At 43.9% G+C, this 26419-nt stretch overlaps 1 protein-coding gene across 1 annotated transcript in view; it reads left to right on the top strand.

Annotated features, from left to right (window-relative positions):
• The first annotated feature begins 4126 nt into the window (after positions 1-4126).
• Positions 4127-26419, top strand: part of LOC130477694 (solute carrier family 22 member 15-like) — a 46646-nt gene continuing 24353 nt past the window's right edge. The window contains exons 1-3 of the mRNA XM_056849741.1: positions 4127-4239; positions 14746-14892; positions 25128-25260. Of these exons, the coding sequence (XP_056705719.1) occupies positions 4156-4239; positions 14746-14892; positions 25128-25260 (364 nt within the window). The 5' untranslated portion in view covers positions 4127-4155. The remainder of the gene's footprint in view (positions 4240-14745; positions 14893-25127; positions 25261-26419) is intronic.

Here is a 26419-nt window from a genome sequence, read left to right as displayed (position 1 = left end):
CTGTTCTAGTGTGATATAGTGGTGAGAGATTAAAATCAGGGAGGTAAGGTAAAGGCAGTCACCTGTGCAAGCACTGAGGTGATGTCACATCTCAATGTTTATTAGGCAGACAATGTTTATGGGGTGGTTTGCCATTGTCTTCCCCAGTCATCTACACTTTACCTCCAGCAAGCTGGGTCCTCATTTTACCAACCTCGGGAGGATGGAAGGCTGAGTCAACTTTGAGCCATCTACTTGAAACCAACTTCTGTCAGGATCAAACTCAGGTTGTGAGCAGAGCTTTCGACTACAGCACTGCAGCTTACCACTCTGCGCCACTGGGCTCTTAAAACCAGGGACAGCTGGGTTCAAATCTCCACTCTACTCATGAAGGTCATTGAATGATTGTGGGCTAGTCACTGTCAATCAGTCTAACCTACCTTATAGGGTTGTTATGAGGATGGATATCCCTAACTTCCCTCTTAATGCCTTCCAAGTTGGCATACTGCATGTGAACCACCTAATCTGCAAACTGAAATGCAGTTTATATACATGGATTGAAGTATAGCAGAAGGAAAACCAAACAGGGACTTAACACATAAGCTGAATACCAAACCTGTGTTTGCATCTTGGAAACACTCCCTCTGCTGTTGGAAATGTGAATTCTGTTCAAATAAATAGATGTTAAGAGACTGTACTGAAAACATACGAACCTATAATGCTGCCTTATATTGACCATTGGGTCCATCTAGCTCAGTACTGTCTCCTTTGACTGGTAGCAGCTCTCCCATGTCTCAGGCACAGAGGTATCCTTTCCCTAGACCAGCTACCCTTTAATTCAAGAAAGTGAAGATTAAGCCTGAAATCTTTTGTGCAAAACTTTGCACTCTACCAATAAGACACGGCACCTCCCATTAATTCGGGTTGGATTTAAGCGCCAAGGCATGGAAGTTTGTAGACTGTACTGTACATTCACGGCAAGGGAAGTTGAGAATGGTTGCTGAACAGGGGCTGGCCTTTTCCTGGATATGATGCTTGTTCCCCTTTCTTCCGCCTCCCTCTGCAGGCATCACGACTCTTAGAAATACTTGCTAACACTACCAGCTGCCTTTGGCTTTGGAAAAAGGAATGTGTGTGTGTGTATTAGTGTTCCTTGACAGCAGTATCTCCTCCACCCCTGCTTTTTGCTTTCAGCTACAAAGCATCACTGTCAGGGTGCAATGCCACACCACAGATACAGCATCTTCTTTTGTTTAGGAAAATAGAGGCAGGCAAGGAGAATCCCAGTGACAACAGCAGAGCAACCATTTCCTAATATAAGAATGTAAGAAGAATCGGCTAGATCAGACCAGTGTTCTATCTAGTCCAGCACCCTGTTTCACACACTGACCAACCAGTTGCCCTGAAGGGCCAAACAAACAGGGCACAGAGGCTGGGACCCTCCCCTGCTGCTGCCTCCCAGAGCTGGTGTCCACAGGTCTGGTGACTCTGGATATGGAGGCTCCTTTCAGTCACCATGGCTAGTAGCCATTGATTTCCTCTATCAGTCTGTCTAACCATCTTTTAAAGCTATCTGTGCTCATGGCTGTCGCTCCCTTCCCTGGAAGTGAATTCCAATGTTTAATTACTTAGTAAAGAAGCATTTCTTTTTGTCTGTCCTGAACCTATTTCCAAGCAATTTCACGGAATGCCTCTGAGTTCTAGTATTATGGGGGTGGGGAAGCTCCCTCTATTCATTTTCTCCACCTCGTGTTATAAACCTCTATCCTATCTGCCCCCTATAAACCTTCTATCTGGAGGGAAGGAGGCATGGTATAGCCTGATGTCATCAGATCTTGAAAGCTAAGCCAGGTTGGTACTTGGAAGGGAGACCACCAAGGAAGACTCTGCAGAGGAAGGCAATGGCAAACTGCCACTGCTTCCCACTTGCCTTGAAAGCTCCTTGCTGGGGTCGCAATAAGTCAGCTCTGACTTGATGGCACTTTACACAACACATAAACCTCTATCATAGGGGTGGGGATCAGGCCCGGGGGCCATTTAAGGCCCATGAAATCATTTGGTCTAGCCCTTTGTGGGTCCTGGCAGATCTCTAGCTCAGAAGGATCTAAGACTATCGATCCTCCCCCTCATGCGGACAGGAATAGCCTTTATTCAAGGCGGATTTGAGGTTGTTTTGCCGAGAAAAGGAACCTTTTCCCCCACTTGCAGAAGAATCATTAGCTATGGAGCTGCTAGGACCGCCCAAGAAACTGTGTTTACCCTTTCCCACCTGAGCCATGGAGAAACGTATTCCCTCTGTACTACAAGAGGGCTGGGGGCGGAAGTGGCGACAATGGAGGGGTTAAAGGGGGCAGGGCCAGAATGTGCGGGGGGGGGAGTTCTTAGCCAGTATATCTTCATTTCATCCCTGCAGGCAGAGGGAGCAGGAGCCGGCTGTAGAATCTGGCCTCGACCATACAGAGCAGGAGCATGTGGCTAGACGGGTATGCCTGGCAGGTGCAACAGACCATCCTGTGCCACCAGGTGGGTGAGTGCGACACCAGTTGGATGCCTGCCTGCTTGCCCACACTGGGGGGGTCATCTGGGGCAGCTGCCTGCTTGGGGCTTGGTCAGCTAATTTTTAAGTTGATAATGTTGTATGGCCCGCAAATGATGTTATAGATATCCAAATGGCCCTTGGCGGAAAAAAGGTTCCCCACCCCTGCTCTATCATGTCCCAAACAGTCCAACCTCCTAATCACCTTGGTTGCACACCTTTATACTTTTCCCATCTCTACAATATTCATTTTGAGATGATGACCAGAACTGCGTCACATCATTCTAAGTGAGGCCACATACTAGCATTAGCAGCAGGCTTTTCAGTTGCATGTTCTGAAAACTGGCAGGGCCCTTTCTACTTGGGCAGTAGAAAGACAGCTGGCCCTGGGTAGGAAAGGGGACCCATGTTATGCAGGATTGCCAGCTGTGGGCTGGAAAATACCTGAAAATTTTGAGGTAGAGGCTGGGGAGGGCAGGGACCTCATCAGGGCATAATGCCATACAGTCCACCCTCCAAAGCAGCCACTTTCTCCAGGGGAACTGATCTTGATCAACTGTAATAGCAGAAGATCTCCAGGTGCTACCTAGAGGTTGGCGGTCCTACATGTATACCATACAAACTGAAAAAGGCATTGGCAAAGCCAGCCCCGTGACATCATTAGCGCAGAGTCAGAAGGAAGTCCAGTTGGTGTTCAATGGCACTGACTCCCAACTGCAATTGCAAGCACTTATGTGACTTCCACTCCAATCAATAGAACTTAATTATGAGGAAACGGTAAATGTTGTACGTGTTCCTAGGACTGAGGCCAGGTAACTAGATCTTGTGCAAGTTTATAATGAAGTTCTACATAAACGTGCGCAGGATTAGTTGATGCAAAACCAGTTAAGCGCTTTTTATTTCAATCAGGCAACCGAATCAGGCAACTCCTGCTAAACCTGAAGGCTGCGATTACTACACCGCCGAGTGACTCCCGATGAACTGAGATTGACCTCTTTGAGCAGGGTAGCGCTATAGGCGTGCACAGCATTACAGACACATAGCTGAAACTCGTGCACATCGCCACTACGTTATTCCACGGGTTGTACTCGCACTTGTGCGCTACACAGTAAAAGGATCGGGCTGCAGTGAAGCATTCTTCACCTCTCTCCTTGCTGTTCTTAACTCTCAGGCTGCAATCCTCAGCCGTTCACTAGACAGCTTACTTTTTGGGGAGGGAGAGGAAGTCTATAACAGACTGCAAATGCATTATTGAGATATATCTATGTATGAGCCTACATCATTAGGCTGGCGCTGCTCAATGGCTAACAGCCGGAAATCCTACCTCCTGTAAGCCCCCGCCCACACAGACCCTCTGTCCCAGAAGCCTTTGCGCTCTTGGGCTGGCGCTCTGGAGAAAGGGGCGGAGTCGAGCGACGCCCCTTCTTGACGCCTCCCCAGGCGCTCTGCGGGAGTTCGGCCAGCAACCGCCAGAGGGCGCGTCGGTTCCCCTCCGTCGCGGGCTTCTTTCCTTTTCCTGCCGCCACCTCAGCGTTGCGGGGATGACGACAGCGCCGCGCGAGTGAGCTCAACGGCCGAAGCCCTGCCGCCGCTCGCCGTTGGCGACTGGCGGGGATGCTGTGGGGAGGCCGAGCGGGGCCATGGAGCTGGACGAAGCTTTCGGCTTGGTGGGGGAGTTCGGCCCTCGGCAGAGACGCCTCACCGCTTTCCTGGTGCTGCTGCAGGTGGGCGTTGGGAAGACCAACCAGCCCTTCCCCCCCCCTTCCCGAGGGCCGCCCGGACACCCGTCCTTCTGCCCCCCCCCCCCCTCAGTCGCTTCTCTGTTGGTTGCCAGGCGAAGCTCGCGCATCGCCGGAAGGGAGGGGGGAGCGAGAGAGAGAGAGACGGTGGGTGGGTGTTGCCAAGGCGACAGGCAGGGCGCCACGCCGCTTGCTTGCTTGCTATTGGCTGGGGAAGGCGAGCGTCCCGACCTACCCGAGCGTCGGAGGGAGGTTCTCTGGAACTGTTGGGTCCGTCACGCGCTGTCAGCCTAACCTACCTCATAGGGTTGTTGTTGGGGTGAAATAATTGTAAAGGAGAGCCGTGTTATGCCGCCCTGACCCTCTTTGGGGGAAGGCCCCTATGCACAAGGTCGGGGGTTTGGCCCTACACTAGAACACCGGCGAGCCAGTGTGGCGCAGGGAGTAGAGTGTGGAGCAGGGATCAAATCCTTATCCTGCCATGGGAAATGTTGTGACAAAACCCCGGGTTCGGGGGGGGGGGGAGAGACCCAAGATCGTTATCAAGAAAACAGTTTATTTGCAGCTGGACCCAGATGCCCTAACGGGCCAAAATCTCTGGGTACCGATTATACTGGGGAAGAGATATTGATCCAAATTCAAGTTATGACGATACATCAACAAGTTATGCATATCTGATTGTATTACAGACAGAAAGGCGACTCAGTACAGTTGCAGTTTCGTCCAGTTTCTCCTTTCCTTGTTTATCGTTCACTCTGACACTCCGTGACTCTTAGCTCAGTTACCCAGTGCACAGAGCAGGCTTGTAGCTAGGCAGAAATTCCTTCCCTGGCAGTCTGGAAGCCAATTATTACCGGGAGATCTCTGGGGTACTGTCACAGTAACCTTGAGTCAGTCACACGCTCAGCGGAACCTACCTCACAGGGTTGTTGTGAGGAAGGGAGAGCCACGTGCACGGCTCTGAGCTCTTTGAAGGAATGTAGGAGACCGAAATAGGTGGACCTTGGCTGGCATCCCAAATCGGTCACTGCTGAAGGTGAACAGTATATAGGCAAGGGTGAGTTTCCCCATACAGGGCTTCAATGGTCCTGGCAGGCAGACCTCCTGAAAGTGACATGGCATGAGCAAAACGAGTCTTCACCTGTGGAATTTTGCCTGCTTAGGCACAGGAGCCCTAACAGAAAAAGGCAACAGTCTAAAATACACTGGGTGGGCAGCATACCCATATTTTGTCCCCGCTTGGTGCCCAGGGTATAAAAACAGCTGGAAGGAAGGGAGCATGCACCAGCCAACCAGTTGCCACTCTGCACTTGCCATATGAATTATATTTGAAGCAGAGCAGCATCTGGTTTCTCTTTGTTTGGCTTCTGAAATGTCAAAACTCTTTACTCCAGGGAAGAAGGAAGCCTGTACCATCCAAGCAACCCTGCATGTAGGATAATTATGGTGGGAATGACAGGAGGGGGCGGGGGGAGAGGAAATGTGTATTTTTTTAATGTAGGTTGTTATGTTGAAAGGCAGTCTTTAAATCGAATACATAATATCTACGTGTGTATGTTTTTCATTTATCTTTCATGGAACTCAAGGTGGCTTATGTAGGGGTCCTAGGTATTGTGCAGCTTAGCTACTAGCTTAAGCTTGAGCATGGTTGCTACATTAAGTGTCTGCCTTGCAGTCATATTTTGGGAATAAAAGTACCAGCAGGCCTGGAGAAAAGTGGCCTATCCCTTTAACAGAGGCTTAACAGGGTATTATCTGCTTGCCTTGAACAGCTCTACCTGCTTGTTTCTGTGCAGGAACAGTCTATTAAAGGGACAGGAGACTTTTCTCCAGGCCTGCTGGCAACCCTGCCTGTTGGCAGTCTTTTCTCAGTTGTATATTGCACTCTTTCTCCAAGGAGTGGAAGGTGGCTTATCTCATTTGTAGGGCTGGTTAATGAACCTTTGGTTGATTGTGTGAACTTAAGGTAATTTAATCAATGGTCTGCATAGATTTTTACGTAAATTGAGCATTAATTCTGAAATGGAAAAACTTTATGTTTAGAAGACGGCTGCATGTGTCATATTCTGCACCATCTTAGAAGAAGCTCAAAGGAAGGAAGGCTGCAGCAAAACCCAGAAAATAATAATGAAGAAGTTGAAAAAATCTGCTTAATTAATTAGGGGTATTTTCTAAGTTGATGAAAATGTGTTTTTAAATTGATTATTCTGCATTTTGCCACCTACCTAGAGTGGATAGAAATCAATGATTTTTTAATTTTTTTTAATTGATATTTTAAAATTTAAATTGGATTTTTAAAAATAACATACTTTTTGAGGAAAAAGCTATCTAAAGATATTTTCTGTTAAACATACATTATAGTACGAAGGTTATTCATCATGAAATAAAGAGTAATTTTTAATTATGTAGCATAAGGCTGTATATTCATAGAATCATAAAGTTGGAAGGGACCACCAGGGTCATCTAGTCCAACCCCCTGCACAATGCAGGAAATTCACACCTCCCTCCCCGAACCCCCAGTGACCCCTACTACATGCCCAGAAGATGGCCAAGATGCCTTCCCTCTCATCTGCCTAAAATTATAGAATCAGGATTGTTGGCAGATGGCCATCTAACCTCTTCTTAAAAACCTCCAGGGAAGGAGAGCTTACCACCTCCCGAGGAAGCCTGTTCCACTGAGGAACCGCTCTGTTAGAAAAGTCTTCCTAATGTCTAGATGGAAACTCTTTTGATTTAATTTCAACCCGTTGGTTCTGGTTTGACCTTCTGGGGCAACAGAAAACAACTCCGCACAATCCTCTATATGACAGCCCTTCAAGTACTTGAAGATGGTTATCAAATCCCCTCTCAGTCTTCTCCTCTTCAGGCTAAACATACCCAGTTCCTTCAATCTTTCCTCCTAGGACTTGGTCCTCAGACCCCTCACCATCTTTGTTGCCCTCCTCTGGACACGTTCCAGCTTGTCTTCATCTTTCTTAAATTGTGGTGCCCAGTACTGAACACAGTACTCTAGGTGAGGTCTAACTAGAGCAGAGTAAAGCGATACCAGCACTTCGCGTGATCTGGACACTATACTTCCGTTCATTCAGCCCAAGATTGCATTGACCTTTTTAGCTACCACATCACACTGCTGACTCATGTTCAGTGTTTGGTCTACTAAGACCCCAAGATCCTTTTCGCACACACTACTGCTCAGACAAGTCTCCCCCATCCTATAATTATGTATTTGATTTTTCCTACCTAAGTGCAGAACTTCACATTTATCTCTGTTGAAGTGCATTTTATTAGTTTTAGCCCAATTCTCCAGCCTATCAAGATCATCCTGTATCTTGGCTCTGTCTTCTATCGTATTTGCTACCCCTCCCAAGTTAGTTTCATCTGCAAATTTAATAAGCATCCCCTCTATTCCTTCATCCAAATCATTTATAAAGATGTTGAACAACACAGAGCCCGGGATAGATCCCTGAGGAACTCCACTAGTCACTTCTCTCCAAGTGGATGAGGAACCATTAACAAGCACTCTTTGGGTGCGATCTGTCAACCAATTACAGATCCACTTCACAGTAATAGATCTAAACCACATTTTCCCAATTTGTCAACTAGAATACTATGTGGAACCTTATCAAAAGCCTTACTGAAATCTAGATAAACTATGTCTACAGCATTCCCCTGATCCAGCAAGGTAGTATCTTTCTCAAAAAAGGAGATAAGATTAGTCTGACATGACTTGTTCTTGAAAAACCCGTGCTGACTCTTAGTAATCAGATCCATCCTTTCTAAATGCTCAAGGACTGACTGATGATTTCTTCAAAAACTTTTCCCGGTATGGAAGTCAAGCTGATGGGTCGGTAATTACCCGGATCCTCCTTTTTCCCCTTCTTGAAGATGGGGACCACATTTGCCCGCCTCCAATCTTCTGGCACCTCACCTGTTCTCCAAGACTTCTCAAAAATAATGGACAGAGGTTCAGAAATTACATCTGCAAGTTCTTGGAGTACCCTTGGATGCAATTCATCTGTCCTAGAGGATTTTTCATTTAAAGAAACTAGATGTTTGTGCACTACCCCAATGCCAATCCTCGGCTACAAATCCCTTCCCTCATCGTGTGTTCTGTTTAAGCCATGTTGAGCACAGCTTCCCTCGCAAGAAAAGACTGAGGAAAAGTAGGAATTGGGGAGTTCTGCCCTCTCTTAATCTCCTGTTATAATTTCACTTCCCGGTCCATTCAGTGGGCTTATCTTGTCCTTGTTTTTACTCTTACTCTGTACATAGGAAAAGAACCCTTTTTTGTTGCGTTTTACATCTCTCGCTAGCTTAAGCTCATATTGAGCTTTAGCTTTCCTAACACTCCCCCTACAAGAAGTAGTTATTTGTTTATATTCCTCTTTGGTTATAAGGCCCTCCTTCCACTTCCTAAATGAGTTTTTTATTTCTCTTGAACATATTTCCTATCTGACAAGCTGGTTGTTTGTCTTCAACTCTAATCCAGACATCTGCACCCAAGTTCCTGGGTCTGGCCACCTCAGCTATTAATCTGGGAACAAAATAGGAGGCATGGCACTTGTGGTCCCTGGATTTGGTGGCAGATTATTTTGGGAGTAGGTGTTGGACTCCAATCTTAAAACAGCCTGTGGCAAAACTGGTTGCTGACTAACAGGATGTAGTTAACAACATCATAGTTCCTTTATGAGTATAACCAAGAACAACCTAGTAGTGTAGTAAGGGGCTTGAACTTTATGTGTAATCTTTCATTTTCCCACTAATGGGTGAAATTGTAATATGTTTTCTGAAGTGACATATGATTTTTACAGATTTGGAAAATTCAGGGTAATGTAGTTGCCCTGATGTCTAAAATGTGATGCAGTTTGTATATCTAAAAAGAAGAAATTGCAGCTCTGTGCATAACTAACTTCCTTCGAGTATTTTTCTTTTCTTCATTTTCATATTATGACTGCAAGGTGGAAACAGATGCTCTGTAGGACAGTGAAATTGTCATGTATAACAAAATAAGAACCCTCTTCTCTGGGAAAGAGAAGATTCTTATTTCTGTCCTGGTCTTTGAGTCTTTATGGGATATGCTGTTATTAGAAGCTCTGGTTTTTTGTTTTCACAGTGATGGCTAGTCTATAATTGTTAGCTGTAATGCCTCTGAATATTCTCTCTAATCGTAACTTTTATATTTCTGTTAACTTGATCTCAAATATCAGGAACACGAAAACTTTGAATTATATGTGAATTAATTTGTATAGTGTAAGCTGGAGTTCCAAATGTGGTGCCCGTGGGTGCCTTGACACCTGCCAGCACATTTCCTGGTGCCCACCAAATTTTTTAGAAAGTGGTTGAGGCCAGGGATTGGCTATTGAAGATATAATTGGCTGTACGTGTTTTTAAAAAATTATTTATTATTTGGTTTTATACCCCACCCTCACTCCCTGGCCAAAGGCCAGGCTCAGAGCAGCTTAGAACAATCAATCAGTACAAAATACAGTGCACTAAAATCACTATAAAATCATAAAATATTAATACAGAATCAATACAGTACAAAGCTAGACTAATAATAATTAGTAAGTGGCGCTCTTTGCAGTTTAAGGCCACAGTTTCTTGGGCGGTCCTAGCAGCTCCATAGCTAACGACTCTTCTGCAAGGGAGAAAAAAGGTTCCTTTTCTCGGCAAAACATACAACCGCCTTGAATTGAGGCTGTTCCTGTCCGCGGGAGGGGGTGGATCTATAGTCTTAGATCCTTCTGAACTAGAGATCTGCCAGGACCCACGAAGGGCTGGACCAAATGATTAAGGCCTGCAGGCCTGACGTTCCCCACCCCTGGTCTAGTCCGTTGGTTGGTAATGGTGGCCAGCGGCGACTGTGGTCTGTTAAAACATCAAGAAGTTCCCCGAACCAGCCAGGCAGCTGGTTGTAATGGTGTTTAAAGCTGTGAAAATGCAGTTTAGGCATCAGACTTAAAATATTGAGGTCTTGAAAAATATTCAGACAGCTTCTGTATATGTCTACAGTGGAATGGAATCTTTGAGGAAACTGCGACTAAATGCAGAAAAAATGCATTATGAGGAAACGTGAATGTTCTTTTAATGGTTAATTGGATATTATATTTTTGCCATTTTATCTTAAATCAGCTTGAACTTTTTGCATTGGCCAGCTGTTGCTTTATTTCTTTTAAAAGTTAGATACTGTTGAAATATTTTTCATCCATTGACTTCTTCAAACTGAGTTTACCTGGCACATCTTTAGCATGCATATTTCTGGTCCTATATTTACATAAAGTAAACATTAAATATTCTTTCACAAATTTATATTCTTACTTTGATCATATACGTGACGTTGTTTCTAAGATAATTTTTATTATCTTGGTTGCTGAGGTTGTAGAAAATTATTTTGGAAGGTTGTGATTTGTTCTTATAAGGTGTCAGGGTGAAAGATGTAAAATTTCATCTGCGTGGCTTCTATGCAGTCCCAAATTGGGACTGCACAGGCCAGCCACGGATAAGGTTTGTCAGCTTCTAGCAAAATCTGAAAAGAGAGTGCTCCCCCTCCCCTTGGGGCATGCAATTTCCCCGCCCAGCGGTCACATGACCCAAGGGGGAGGGAGCACTCTTCCCTCCAGTTCTCTTTCTGCCGCCATGGAGAGACAACGTGTTAGCTTCGTCTCTAGCCATGGTGTCCAAGAAAGCTCCACTTTTCAAAAAATGTACCTCTTGTGGTACCAAGATGGGGAAGACTGATGCTCACCTTGAATGCCTCCTTTGTTTGGGAGAAGGCCACATTCCTGCAACTTGCAAAAGTTGCTCCAAACTCACCAACAAGGCCCTCAGGGTTCGGTCGACTCACCTGCTCTCTCACCTCTACAAAGAGTCTTTGCGTCCGCGGGGTCCATCTACTGAGCCTGGTACTTCGACCGGTAAGCCACAGTCCAAAGCGGGACCCCCAACAAAAAAATCCAAGAAGGGTGGCCCTTCTAAGAAACCCTTGTCGGTCGTTGTTTGTCCAGCAAAGTTTACTGCTCCGGATTCCCAAGATGGCCATGGCTCTTCGCGCCATGCTTCCCGCTCCAGATTACCTCGGCGCCGATTGCGTTCACCGAAGTCTCTTCGACGCTGATCACCCTCGTCATCTCCTCGACGCCGATCTCAGGCCAAGTTGTCTCCTCCCTCGGCGTCGCTCGCCTCCGACGTAGCTGCGTAGCAGCCCATTACTATCGAGGATTCGCCTCCTCATTCCCTGGCTACCCCCTCGGTTCCGTGTCTGAGCAGGGCCCAGGAAGACTCGGCTGAGTTCAAACAGCACCTCCATCTCTACAAAGTTGTGCCTCCGGTGCTAACAAAGCCCCCACAGCCTGGCGATAAGGGGCCTCAGCCAGAATCTGCAGAGCTCCAGGAAGGTGCCGTTCAGCCACCCCCTCCTGTGAGCACCCGTGTGTCACAGGTTTTATTCGAGGGCGGGAGCCAGCCCGGGCTCACTAGGGGATGCCTTTCAAGCATTTTGGAACGGGGCTCTCTTTTATCTCTTTCCCCCATTCCCTCTACTTCACAAGGTCCTGGCCAAATTGAACCATGACAAAGACAGATGCCATCATTGTCACTCCGTTTTGGCCCAGGAGGTCGTGGTTCGCAGTGCTCATTTCACTTGCGCAAGGGAACTACATCCTTCTTCCGAAGGATCCCTCCCACTTCCCCCCAGACCTACAACTTGCTGCCTGGAGGGTGCGGCCCCAGGGCAGTGGTCTGACAGGGTAGCTAAGGTTTTACTATACTCCTTGAAGTCCTCCACACGGCGGTCCTATGACGCTAAATGGAGACATTTTTCTAATTGGGCTAAGGTCAAAGATGTTTCGCCAATTACTTGCCCGTTATCTACTGTGTTTGATTACTTGTTAACCCTCAAAAATGAAGGTTTATCTAGTTCATCCATTAAAGTTTATTTAGCCGCTATTTCAGCTTTTCACCCGGATATCGACTCCTTTTCAGTTTTTTCTCATCCCCTTTCCAAAAAGTTTTTGAGAGGTCTCACTAATTTATATCCTCCCGTCACTCCTCCCATTCCTCAGTGGAGTCTCTCCTTAGTCCTCTCACAACTCATGAGACCTCCGTTTGAGCCGTTACCCACCTGCAAACTGGCTCTACTTTCATTTAAGGCGGCCTTTGTGGTCCCAATCACCTCGCCAAGGAGGGTAAACGACTTACCTGCGCTCTCACATTCCCCTCCTTATACTAAGTTCCACTCGGATAGGGTGGTACTGAAGCCAAAGATATCCTTTTTACCTAAGGTCATTTTGGCCTTCCACCTTACACAGGACATTGTCCTCCCTGTTTTTTTCCCCTCACCCATCATCAGATGTTGATAGGGCGCTACACTCCCTTGATGTCCGAAGAGCCCTCCTTTTTTACATTAAGAGGTCTCTTTCGTAAGGACGATAACCTTTTTGTTTGCTTCGGGGGACACCGTAAAGGTCGTCGTGCTTCTCCTCAAACCCTCTCGAGGTGGATCACGTCAGCCATTAAACTGGCCTATGATCTTGCTCACCAAGAATGCCCTCCTATGATTAAAGCACACTCTACCGGAGCGTATGCGGCTTCCTTAGCCTTTTCTTCCAAGATAGATCTCCTGGACATCTGTAAGGCTGCCACCTGGTCCACGCCCTCCACGTTTATGAAACACTACGCTGTGGATGTGGATTCAGCGAGAGATGCAGCCGTGGGGCGTGCCGTACTGCAGTCTTTATTTCGGTGACTGTCCCACACCCACCGTCCTGGTAAGCGAGCTCGCTACTCTCCCAATGTGGGACTGCATAGAAGCCACGCAGATGAAAAACAGAGTTTCATTTACCTGTAACTGTTGTTCATCTGGTGTATCTTCTATGCAGGCACACATCCCTCCCTCCTTCCCCGCTGTGGGACCGTTCCGCTAGACTGGTGGTTGGTTCCGTGGCGGCAGGTTGGAGAACTGGAGGGAAGAGTGCTCCCTCCCCCTTGGGTCATGTGACCGCTGGGCGGGGAGATTGCATGCCCCAAGGGGAGGGGGAGCACTCTCTTTTCAGATTTTGCTAGAAGCTGACAAATCTTATCCGTGGCTGGCCTGCGCCTGTGCAGTCCCAATGTGTGCCTGCATAGAAGATCCACCAGATGAACAACAGTTACAGGTAAGTGAAACTGTTTTTCTCAAATCTTTGAAGCCTTGGGGGAAAATGGAAATGTTTGGGGAAACACTTATCAAACTTATTTCGCTGCTTTAGCAAGATAAAAAACATCAGCATCTAAAATGATGTTATTTTGCATATTTATGACTTGTAGACACCTAGTTTTAGAGATGCAAACTGCTACAGTTTATGCTACCTTAGCATATGTATCTGAGAGGTAGGGAAAAATTCAAGCTGAAAATAGAAGACACTAATTGTAGTGCTAATAGCATATTCGTATATCAAATTAAACTTCATATCGTTGACAATTCTGAACTATTCAGTAGTGTATTATACACATTATAGCATATTAATTATGGACATAATTAGTTACATTAAAACCATAAACATATGCTTGATAATAAGTATGTCTACAGTATATACAGGAATGTTCCTGGAAATTTTGGGGAATAATACTTGTTCCCCAAAATTTCCAGTTCTTCCATTGGAAAAATTTGAAAAAAAGGGCTGAAGGGAGGACTTTTCCTGTCTCCCCCCCCCCCCCCCAGCCTTCACATTTCTAGTTTATGGCAATGGCATGTTGCCTTCTATTGTTTCCATAACTGGAATCTTTATTTGAAAGGCTGCTTATAAACTTAGTTCAGCTGCTGTAACAACAGGCAAAGTGAGATGATTTCTCAAGTGTAAACTTTGATTCAGCAGCCGTCTAATGTAGGAAATAAAAGGTCATTGGGAATCCCTAGAGCAAACATTTAGGTTTTACCCATATTTTTTGAGTTGCCAAATACTTCCTAACAGGTTGTGATCCTAATTATGTTTATCAGAAGCAAGTCCTACTAGTTTCAGTGTCCAGCCTTAATCTGTTTACTTTCCCCTGCCATTGTATTTTAATAGAAATAGTGACGGTATCAGGTGTGTGCGTGATAAGGATGCTGATTAATGTTTGCAAATGAGTAAAACATATGGCACTGAATTTTTGAAGAAAAGATGTGTGTATATCCCTGGGGATTATAGCTCATTTGTGCTATACACAATGAGTTGCAGTCTTCTAGGGTTACTGTCTGTGAGAGCCTGTCGAAGGTAGAAGAGTAGGTTTCACCGTCACTGAAATGGGGTCCCAAAGTATAGTGCTTTACTTTGTCTCATAGGAGTGAATAGAAATAGTTAACTTACGTGGAAGAAAGTAAAGGGATGACTTAAGAGACATCATCGAGGTAACCACTGTGACCCGTTGTGACTCATGTTTCCTTCTGCCTGACCTGCCTAAACCTATCCTATATTATATTTCTATTTGTATATAATATCCAATACCCCTTAACAAATTCTTTGTTTTACTTTTAAGGTGTTCGTGGCCTTTCAGTCTATGCTTATTTTAATAGTGGGAGCTGTGCCTGAATATCACATCGATCAGGAAGAGATTCCAACAAGTACAGAAGCTCTTGCAAAACATGTCAGATTTGCTAATAACTTCACATCCATAGCAACAGAGGTAAGTCCATTAGGTTACTGTTAAACAGTTTCCCGCATTTTATTTTTAAAACTTGTATCCTACTCTTTCCTGGCTGAAGCTGGGCTCAGAGTAGCTAACATTCATAAGAATCATGAAACAGCAACAGAATATAAAACATAAAAGAGCCACAGAAAACAAATTATACAATTTAAAACAACAGTTTCTGAGCTAAAATCAACTGGGCATATATTTGTTGGTGCACAGGGCCGCTGCCAGGCCAGGAAAAAGCAGACAGGGTCCCCTATCCAAGTTCAGTTGAAATGTAAGAGGGGAGGGAGGCCTGCTATGATGAAAAACCATTGCTGCCCTCAGTATTTCAGGCCCTGCAAAACTGGTTAAATCCTGCAGGCCCTGGTCTCATTAGAGAGAGAGTTCCCCCGGGTCAGGGTCAAGGCCGAAAAAGTCCTTGTCGAGGACAGCCAGGCGCTTGTTGGGCCAGGTTTCTTAACCATATGGCTTTGATGTAGGCCATTGCCTCTTGAAATCTTGGGAGAAAAAATGTTTTTACTGGATTTGCACATGCCTTGTGGTTCTTCTTTAAATTAGTGTATGGAATTTGGTAATAAAGAAGTAATTTCAACTAGTACGCTTGCCTCTAAAAAGGACTACCATAGTTTAAACAGTGATTCTTATTTTAGAATTTACTAGATTAGTTTGAAATCCTTAATAATAAAGTGGCATATTGCATATTTAAATTCTGTTTTCAGATCTGATGTGCCTGTTTCCATATGTGCAGTCAAATACTGCTGTTAATATTTAATAACTTCCTTTTCTGTTTGCTCTGGAATCTTTGGGCAATCCGGACAGAACTTCCCATTTCCATGTGCTAGAATACCCTGCACACAAGTTCACTTTTCATATACTCTTCCAATATGTGGAAGAAGCTGGAACAATCTTCCCATACACAATTTTACATGCATAGGGTTCTCTCTGTGAGATCAGAAAATTAACGTGTAGAAGCCAGGAGTGAGGACAAGTGCAGTCTTGCTCCCCTCCCCTCCATGTGCTGAAAAAATTCTTGAAAAGACTGTGGTGAGCAGGAAATGAGGGTCATGGACAGCAGTGAGTCACTTTATTCTCGCCCTGGTCCTTTTCAGAGTGGTGTGTCTCAGTTTGCTTGGATTATTTAGTGTACCTGGCAGATAGATGGCACACACATCTCTGTAGTCAGCATAGTGAATTTTCTTCTTCTTAGGTTTAAGCTTTCAGATAACGCAACAAAAAGGAGGGGAAACAGGAACTAAATGCTGATGTTTGGTTGTGCAATTCTAAATGGATTTGTTGTTGAACGTTGGAGAGCAGTTATAGCCTTTCCTGAGTTTTCAATGTGGCAAATTAATGCTTTGTAATAAAAGCCGAGATAAATATTTCCCTCCAATGGAGCATAAAGTGAACTTTAACAAAAGCATCATACAGTGTGTGGAGACGATTGCAGAACGAAAGCAAAATTGTACTTTAGACTTCATTAATGCTAATAAACATTGGCTTGGATTCAGAGGTCCTTGGATTCAAAGATGGAAGATACATCTGCTTGGCCAGGGTGCCTGTGATTTCCACGTCCCCCAACTGTAGCCTCCCATGCCATTCTCAAGTCCCCCCCAACCTTCTGGATCAGCCTTTGTGGGGAGCTATGGAAGGACTGCAGGATGAAGGGGGAGGTGGGAAAGGTCTGTTCTGTGATTGGAGTTGTGTTCATGACTCATTGGATCCCTGCTTGTTGAGTTCATTTATGACTGAGTTCTGTGTAAGTGCCTGCTACTTTGAAGTACAGTAATCAGGAAGCCAGATCCCTTCTTCAAGGAGCTTACAGTCTGAATTTGGGCAGAGAAAAGGCTTGGGAGGGGAGGAAAGAGCAGGAAGAATGTATGCAAATACAGTTACACATATTTAGGTTTAATTTGTATAGGGATGGATTTATTTGTTTGAAGGTAGTTGCTGCATTTTTAGAGGAAAGAAAATCTATTATCGGGGCAACTTGCAACAAAATGTATGTATTCATTTTGGGGTATTTACATAACCTGCCTTTCTCTCAGCGTAGTCGGGACCCAAGGCAGGTAACAACAATAAATAAAATTAAGAAATGGTTTAACTCATTAAAGATACCATTAAAACAGATTAGTCAAAGGTAGGGCTGCCAGCTAGCCTGGAGAAAAATGTCCTGCCTCTTAATGTGTAGAAATGGGCAGCTAAAGCTTTTCATTACATGGAGGCAAATAAATAAAATGGTTAAAGATAAAGGGCACTTCTTTTCTCCAGGCAGTTGGCAACCCTAGCCAGAGCCCTCGTCTGTAGCTTCCACATAGCCCTGTACTTTCCAATATTTTTAATAAATGATCTGGATGAGGGTGTGAAGGGACTACTCGTTAAATTTGCAGATGAGACCAAATTGGGAGGAGCAGCGAACACACCAAAAGATAGAGATAAAATTCAATGAGATCTGAACACGCTGGAAAATTGGGCAGATGTGAAGAAGATGCAGTTCAACAAGGATAAGTGCCGAGTTCTACACCGGGGTAACAAAAACGAGGGACGTGCATACTGGATGGGGGATACACCTCTGGGCAGCAGTGTGTGTGAACAAGATCTTGGGATATGGATGGACCGTAAGATAAATATGAGCAGCCATTGTGATGCAGCGACAACAACAAAAAACTAATGCGATCTTGGGGTGTATCAAAGGAGGCATAACATCCAAATCGCAAGGTATAATCACTGTACACAGCATTGATCGAGCTGCACCTGGAGTATTGTGTGCAGTTCTGGAGCCTCACTTCAAAAAGGATGTGGACAGAATGAAGTGGGTACAGAGGAGAGTGACGGGGATGGTTGGGTCCTGGAGACCAAGCCCTGTGAGGAAAGGCTGAGGGAGTTAGGCATGTTTAGTCTGGAGAAGAGAAGGTTGTCAAGATTACAAGTCTGTCAGTTTAGTTTGACAGGTGCAAATTAGATCAGTTAGATCTAATGATGATGCAATCAGCCTGGAAAGTCCCTGGGGAGCTAGAGAAAGCTGGCCTGATCCAGTTATAGCCAGGTGGCTGATGCAATGCAGTAGCAATGTCAGGATGATTAGGTATCTACTGTGATTGGTGGCTGCGTCCACCAGGTGTATATATTGGAGTGAAACTAAAGTTCTATGCGGGATGCTATGAGCGGAGTGTGTGAAAGAAGTATCTGTATTATATCTTTGCACTGTAAAATAAACTACACTTTTCTAAGTAGCAGAGGACTTTCTGATGGTTATTCTGGACAGGCTGCCAATCCGTTTGGCTTCTGCGTCAAAGGTTGAGGCGGGACATGATTGCTCTCTTTAAGTATTTGAAAGGCTGTCACTTAGAGGAGGGCAGGGAGCTGTTCCTCTTGACAGCAGAGAATAGGACTCAATAATGGGTGTACATTGTGGGCGGAAAGGTACCAGCTGGATATTGGGGAAAGATTTTTTACAGTAAGAAGTGTTTAACATTGGAATCAGCTACCTAGGGAGGTGGTGAGCTTCCCCTCACTGGCAGTCTTTAAGCAGAGGCTGGACAAGCACTTGTCAGGGATGCTCTAGGCCAGGGGTCAAACATGCGGCCCGCAGGCCAGATCTGCCCCCCAGAGGGATTTTATGAGGCTCGCAGAGCCGAGGCACCTAGTCCCCCTTTCCCTCCACCCCCAGCCTTTTCTGGGCTTCCCGGGGCCCGTGCACGGCCCAGTGTTTGTGGGGGAGGCTTCAGCCTGGTCGTTCCGGCCACGTGCGTGGCTGGGTGTGGGGGGAAGGCTTTGGCCCAGTTGTGCCGGGCCGGGTGTGTGGCTGGGTATGTGTGTGGGGAGGCTTTGGTCGGGCAGTGTGGCCTGGTGTGTGTGTGGGGCGGCTTCGGCCCAGTCATGCCTGGCTGCAGGGCCGCGTGCGCCGCCGGGTGTGGTGGGGGGAAGGCTTTCCTCTTCCTCTTTTTCTGTCACTCACTCTCCTTTTCATTCTCTTCTTCTTTTTCTGTCTCTCCCTGTTTCTTTCTTTCTTTCTTGCACATGGCCTGGCCTGACCAAGAGAAAAAAATTAGTACAGAGACACCTTTTGAATTCGGCTTGTCTGGCTTTTTATCTGGCTAGACGAATTTTTTAGATGTTCCTTTGCTTTAGATGTTAATCAAGATGCAATATATATATAACTTTAAGATAGAAGATGCTTTGACTTAATAGCTAGACAATGGGTGTGAAACTTGGAAATGCTATGTGAACCTTATTTGTTTATATGACAATCTCCTGATGCTATTCATCAATTTATGACTTCAAGGGTAAGGTAGATGCTTGAGAACAGACATTTAATCTGATTCCATGCATCACAAGTCCTTTGAAGTCCTTTTGAAATCTGGGAAAATGACAACATTCCCAAGACACAGTCTTATTGGTTCCCGGGACCAGAGCCCCCAAAATTGTATAAAAAGGGCTTGAAAATTGAGAGAAATTGGGACTCTATCCCCCAGACCTGTTGCTAACAGTCTGTAAGGGACATTCTTTACCAAATATGCTTGCGTGTTGTTTGGTTTGAGAACTCTCTCCTGGCATGATCATTGATGGGTTGGTTACTGGCTAGTAACTGCTTTGTAACTGCATTTCATATAAGATCTATATTCTTTTGTTTGAAGCTTGTATATATTGTGCATATATATTTTCATTTTACTATTTTTTGAAGTATTTACAATAAAAAGGACTTGCTTTTACAATACAAAATACGTTGTATCATCACTTACAATGTGGTTTACTAAGGTAACGTGGTTTTTAGCAAATCACAAAATCTAAAAATCTAGTTACAAAAGTACAGTGATTGACTACTTCACAATTTATGGTGACCCCATAGGATTTTCAATGACAAGAGACATTCAGAGGTGTTCTGCCATTGCCTGCCTTTGCATCACAACCCTGGACTTCCTTGGTGGTCTCCCATCCAAATATTAGCCAGGGCTGACCTTGCTTAGCTTTCAAGATCTGATGTGATTGTGCTAGCCTGGGCTATCCAGATTAAGGCTGCTCTTCATGCAAAATGATTAGTATTACTTCCCAGTCTCCATATTTGTGGCAGGTACTACTTTTAGGTTTTTTGTTTTTGTTTAAATCAAAACAAACGATCTTAATGTATTTCTTAGTATATTGCCTTTTAAGTTACTAGTCTAATCTTTTGTATAGTCTGGATACTGTTTGCATAATGTGGTGTAGTGGTTAAGAGCAGTGGAGTCTAATCTGGAGAACCGGGTTTGATTCCCCACTCCTACACATGAAGTGTGTAGGGTGACCTTGGCCTAGTCACAGTTCTCTGAACACTCACAGCCCCACCTCCCTCACAAGGTGTCTGTTGTGGGGAGAGGAAGGGAAGGAGATTGTAAACCGGTTTGATTCTTCTTAAAAGGTAGAGAAAGTAGGCATGTAAAAACCAATTCTTCTCGTGTAAGAGGCTTAATTGCATTTTACTTTGTTTCCTTTTTCAAGATTGCTGAATAAATTGACACCCCTAAGGCCTTATTTAAGCTGGATACACAGTTAATTTACTTATGCGGGAGCCTGATGTCACATTTCAAGGAGTCTTAACCCATATTCTAGCCCAGGGGTCCCGGCCAGGGTGCCCACCGCCAGCTTTCCTGGTGCCCACTGAGTGTTTTTAGACATGTGGCAGGGCCAGGAAGGGCTTTTGCCCAGCAAGGCTTCTGATTAGCCATTGGAAATTTGATTGGTTGTGAAGATTTTTAAAAACGCTGCTTTGGCAGCAGCTGGCACTACAACACAGGGATTTTCGCTGTGTGGTTGAAGGTAAGCTGCAGCAGTAATTTTGACTCTGCGTCCTTCAGCAGCCATTTTGTGGCTGCGCCCACCACACTGTGTCAGGTTTGAAAAGATGCCCTCAGGCTCAAAAAGATTGGGGACTGCTGTTCTAGGCCTTTGCCGTGGGATGCTCATCAATTTCCTGGAGGGAAGATATCCATGTAGATGTGTGTAGCATGTATAGTGAGAAGTGCCTGGGATACAGTTTCTTCAAATGTGCCCTGGGCCACATGGAATCTTTCTCAGGTGACTGCTTAGCAGGGCATCAGCCTTTTGGTTAAGTAAGGTGTAAGTCAGTGTCCAAAGAGAAATGGTACAACTAGTAGTTTAACATTTTGTTTTCTTAGCATTTCCATTGAACTCTAAGCAGATGCAAGTTTACCCTGGCCCTTATTCTGCATTCCTTACCATTACACTGCTTTGTCATCATTGTATTTTAATGCAAGTCGGATTTCACTGTACATTATAGTTTCAGAGGGCAGCTGTGTTGGTCTGCACTAGAAGAGCTGGATTCAAGTCCAGTAGCACCTTAGAAATCAACAAGATTTTGGTGGCATGAGCTTTTGAGAGTTAAAGCCCCCTTGGTCAGATACTGTATTTTATATTATGGAGAATGCGGGGTGGTGTGAAAAAGAGAAGTTGTTAGTGATTTATAGCATAATAAAATTTCTACTCTTGCAGCTGTATGTGTGAAAGTGCTTATGATTATCTGGAACACTGCACCTATATGCTTTGGTCAATATGCTAGAAAATAATGGAATTATCTGTACATGACATTGAGAGTTACAAATTCATTATTCATCAGCTAACTCATCTATGAAATGTTACAACTTCGTTATGTCCTTGCAAACTTACAGTAAGTCTTGAGGGCACAATGATCTTGCGAAAAAATATAAAAATAGTATTATGAGTTGGTTTTCCTCTACATTGTTAATGCTTTTGTCTCATTCAATAGTCAATACAATAAACCTTGTCAAAGTTGGTACTTCGCAGCTTTTGAAGACTGCTTCTTATATTGCTATCGCAGAGGAAATGTCTAAATAATCTCACCCCTTCATCTAAGCATTTTCAGCAATGAAGGGAGCTTTTGTCTAAAGAACTGAATGTGAATTTCCCCCATCTGTAAAATGAATGGAGACAGACATTTTGGAATTTGGTGTAGGTAAAGGGCTGCAGATTGCAGAAGAAACGAAACAGGAACCACATGTGAGAAATGTAAGTGTGAAGGGATAAAACCTTAGGGACTGACGAAGTCTGTAGATTCTGCATGTTATGCAGCTACACTTATATTTTCACCAAATGTGGTTCGTGTAGCTCATCTGTTTTTTTCTTCTTGGATTAGCACTCCAGTGTGTAGCATTGTTTATTTTTTGTACTGATGATTAACCCACACATCAAGGACTTCATCAGAGGCTCCAAATCTGTAGCTTCCTAGAATTAGATTGAAATACGAGGCCCAGCTGTTTAAACATGTAGCCGGTTATGAATTCAGCTTGGTATTTTGCTAGTTACCATAGTAACCAATGTCTGTTGGCTGCTGTTACCTACGCAAAACTCCAAAATGTATTCCAGACCAGAGACCTCTGATAGTCTGAGATAAATGTGCTTTTCCTTTTGATAAGTCTTCTGATAGTGGGGGTAGTAGAAGACCTCTTGCAGCCCTTTTTATGGGATTCTAGAATAGCTCACTTTCCAATCACAGCCAGGCTTTTTGCAATGTGTATGCCACGTGGGTAAATACACAATTGATGGGAGCGTAGGAAAACTGAAATAGTTCCAGCAGTGGGGAGGCCTGGAGAGATTTATAGAGCTATCCTAAATAAATTTTCAGCCAAGAAAATATGAGCTAAAGTTATATCTGAAGGGTGAAATGTTTTAACTGGATAAGCACTTTTAGATCTGGTTATTTTAATGATGTTATGATTAAGCATATTTGTATTACCTTCAGTGGACTAAGAACGGTATGACTCTGCTTAGAATGGCATTGCTAGTACAGGGATTGCATTAACATAGGAAGAGCCGTGCTGGATTAGACCGCTGGTCCATTTAGTCCTCCAGCATCCCGTTTCACGCAGTGGCCAACCAGTTGCCCTGAAGGACCAACAAACAGGACATAGAGGCCAGGCCCTAGGGTTGCCTCGTAGCACTGGGTTTCAGGGTTTTACTGTCTCTGAATATGGAGGTACCCTTTATTCACTATGGCCATTAGCCATGAATAGGGTTGCCAGGTCGCTCTACACCACTGGCGGGAGGTTTTTGGGGTGGAGCCTGAGGAGGGCGGGGTTTGGGAAGGGGAGGGACTTCAATGCTATAGAGTCTAATTGCCAAAGTGGCCATTTTTTCCAGGTGAACTGATCCCTATGAGCTGGAGATCAGTTGTAATAGCAGGAAATTTCCAGCTAGTACCTGGAGGTTGGCAACCTTAGCTATGAACCAGAGTGGATTTTATTTAATTTAAATCATGATTTAAATCATGATTTAAATTACTAGTCAGTAATACTCGATTTAAATCATGGTTTTCTACGTAAAGACTTATTCTTGCTGGTATAATATTAATATTTACAGTCAGATGAAAGTCTCGTTTTTAGAATAATAACTTTTCAGATTAGTTTTCCAGTTACATATACAAATAGTGATTTGGTTATACTGTTAGAAATACATAGATAGTTCACCTTGCAATAATTTCATAATTATCTCCCGTTTCATTTGGGCCACCAGGCCTTGCATTTCTTTGTTTCAGTGTTTGCATTTTGCATGCATGCCTACCTTAACCATAGAGGGACTTGATTAAAATATTCCCAAATTGGGTCTCTTTTATGGCCTGCTGCCATTATAGATTTTCTCCTCCAAGAAGAGAGTAATATGATAAACCTTCAGCTATGCACCCAAAGATCCCAAGACTTGTGGAGTATTCTGCTCAAAAGGTTTCACTTTCATTTTTACTGCTTGCCCTTACCTCCTCACACTTAGCCTCTTGTGCAGATCTATTCCACCCCAAACAATTTTCTATTCATTGAACTTCTTGAAATTTAGCACTTAAGAGGTAAAGGGTTGATTCTGTGTACACAGATTTGCAAAGGAACAATGGGATTAGGGTCTTTTTCTCAACTCTGCATGTTTATTTTAAAACATTTTTGCTGTGAAGAAGAGGCATGTTATTTCTGCTGATACAAATCCATTGTTTTGAGAATTGCAAAACCAAGCATCTATGATATCTTCTAGATAGAAAAATTGCCCAAAATAATCTTATAGAAACCTCTGTAACATTGTGAATGGATTAATGGAATTCATTTGTGAAAAACAGGATGTCCTGCGCCTAACCACAAGCAGAAAAACAAAAGTTGCAAAGGTCTGTGTGGTTTCATAGCCAAATCTATTTTTCAGCCTGCTCCAGTCTCCTTGTTCCTCTTTCTCCCAGGATCCCCGGGCAGAAGCTTTGGGTTGCTATCTAATAGCTAAGCTTAGAGCCTAATACCTACATCTCTATTACCTTGTCATAGGCGAACAGGTGTATCTCTTAGTTCACTCTGCCATGCAGCCTGACCTGGATGGCCCAGACTAGCCTGATCTCATCAGATCTCAGAAGCTAAGCAGAGTATGAACTAGTTAGTACTTGAATGGGAGACCACCAAGAAAGTCCAGGGTCTCTATACAGAGGAAGGCAATGGCAAACCATCTCTTGTTAGTCTTGAAAACACTATAGGATTGCCATAAATTGGCTGCTACTTGATGGCACTTCACATACACACAGTAGCCATACATCTGTCTAATCCCCTTTTAAAGCCATCTCTGCTCATGGCCATTGTTGCATCCACTGGCAGCGAATTCCCCAATTTAATGACTTGTTGAGTAAAGAAGTATCTCCTTTTACCTATCCTGTACCCGTTGCCCATCAACTTAATTGAGTGCCCCTGAGTTCTAGTATTATGGGAGATGAAAAACCTATCTCTATACATTGTCTCCACCCTATGAATAATTTTATAAACCTCTAATGTGACCATGTAGCTGTCTTTTTTTTTTTTAAACTGAAAGCTCCCAGACTCTTCAGCCTTTCCTCATAGCATAAATGCACTAACAACTTGATCATTTTGGTTGCCCTGCATTATAGTCTAATTCCAAAATAAATTGATAGCACATTGTGATCTTTTAGGAACACGTTTCCTCTAGTGGTATGTCCATTTTTAGAGCCTCACTGATTGAACATTGACTGAGTGTAAGCAACTTTTTTGGACGGGAAATGTGGGTGAGGAAGGGTTTAGCGCCCCTCATGGCCTTTTTAAACTGCCCACTTTCCCAAACTTCTGTTCTGTGTGAAGTTGTCAGCAAGCTGATTCTCAAACACTAATTTTCTAAAAATTCATTGGTTTGTTATTGTATTGTATTGGTTTGTTATTGATAAAGTACTCCTTTTTTGTTTCCAACAGTGGTATTTAATCAAACATGAAGCATATAAGGTGAGCCTGGCATCATCCTTGTATTTTGCCGGGTTACTCATTGGAAATATAATGTTTGGCCCATTGTCAGATAAACTGGGCAGGAAGCCTGTGTATATGTCAGGTAAGATCTTGTGGATTTTTTCTGCATGGTCTCCCATTTATTTGCATGTTTGCACTTTGTTAGTTAGTATGAATATTGTTTGTTTTACAAAACTATATATTGTATTAGACTTTTTAGGATTAAAACAAGTGTTGCTTCTTACATGCACTTGTATGAATTTTATTGATGTAAACTGCAGCATTCCAGAACGACTCTACAAAATCATGAAGTTGCAAAAGAAACGCTGCAAAAATTATGCCAGGTTTGGAGAATTTAAATGTCAACTTAAGTTTATATGACAGCACTACAGTAATATTTTTCAACAGATAATACTTGATGTCCCTCAGGCTATATTGGCTCAAATGATAATCTTATGAAATAAAGTCTTATATTTGAAAAGAAAGAATCTTTACAACATTGTGTATATTGTCGTTGGTTCATTTGGTTCATTGGTTCTTGTAGGTTATCCGGGCTGTGTAACCGTGGTCTTGGAATTTTCTTTCCTGACGTTTCGCCAGCAACTGTGGCAGGCATCTTCAGAGTAGTAACACTGAAGGACAGTGTCTCTCAGTGTCAAGGGTGTAGGAAGAGTAATATATAGTCAGAAAGGGGTTGGGTTTGAGCTGAATCATTGTCCTGCAAAAATCAGAAAACTCAAGAAAAACAGTCTCCCATAGGAAAGGTATTCTTGCCATTTATTAAAGGAGTCACTGATAGGATGGAGAAACTTTTGAAAAAACATAAACTACAAACAGTGTTTAAACCCACCAAGAAAATACAACAAATGCTACAATCAGCAAAAGACAAAAGAGACCCCCTCACCTCTGCAGGAGTATATCGTATACCTTGCAGCTGTGGAGAAGTTTACATCGGGACCACAAAACGCAGCATACAAACAAGGATAAAAGAACATGAAAGATACTGCAGACTTGGCCAACCTGAGAAATCAGCAGTGGCTGAACATGGACTAACACAAACAGGACACAGGATCTTATTCCAAGACACTGAAAGACTGGACAATTCTACCAACTATTTTGTCAGATTGCACAGAGAAGCCATTGAAATTCATAAACATCAGCACAACTTTAACAGAAAAGAGAAGAGTTTAAGAATGAATAAGGCTTGGCTTCCTGCCCTGAAAAACCTCCAGACAAAGACAACATTCAACAATAGCCATACA

The sequence above is a fragment of the Euleptes europaea genome, chromosome 5 (genome assembly GCF_029931775.1).
Source record: "Euleptes europaea isolate rEulEur1 chromosome 5, rEulEur1.hap1, whole genome shotgun sequence".
Lineage (NCBI taxonomy): Eukaryota > Metazoa > Chordata > Lepidosauria > Squamata > Sphaerodactylidae > Euleptes > Euleptes europaea.
This window is presented reverse-complemented; position numbering and strand designations above follow the sequence as displayed.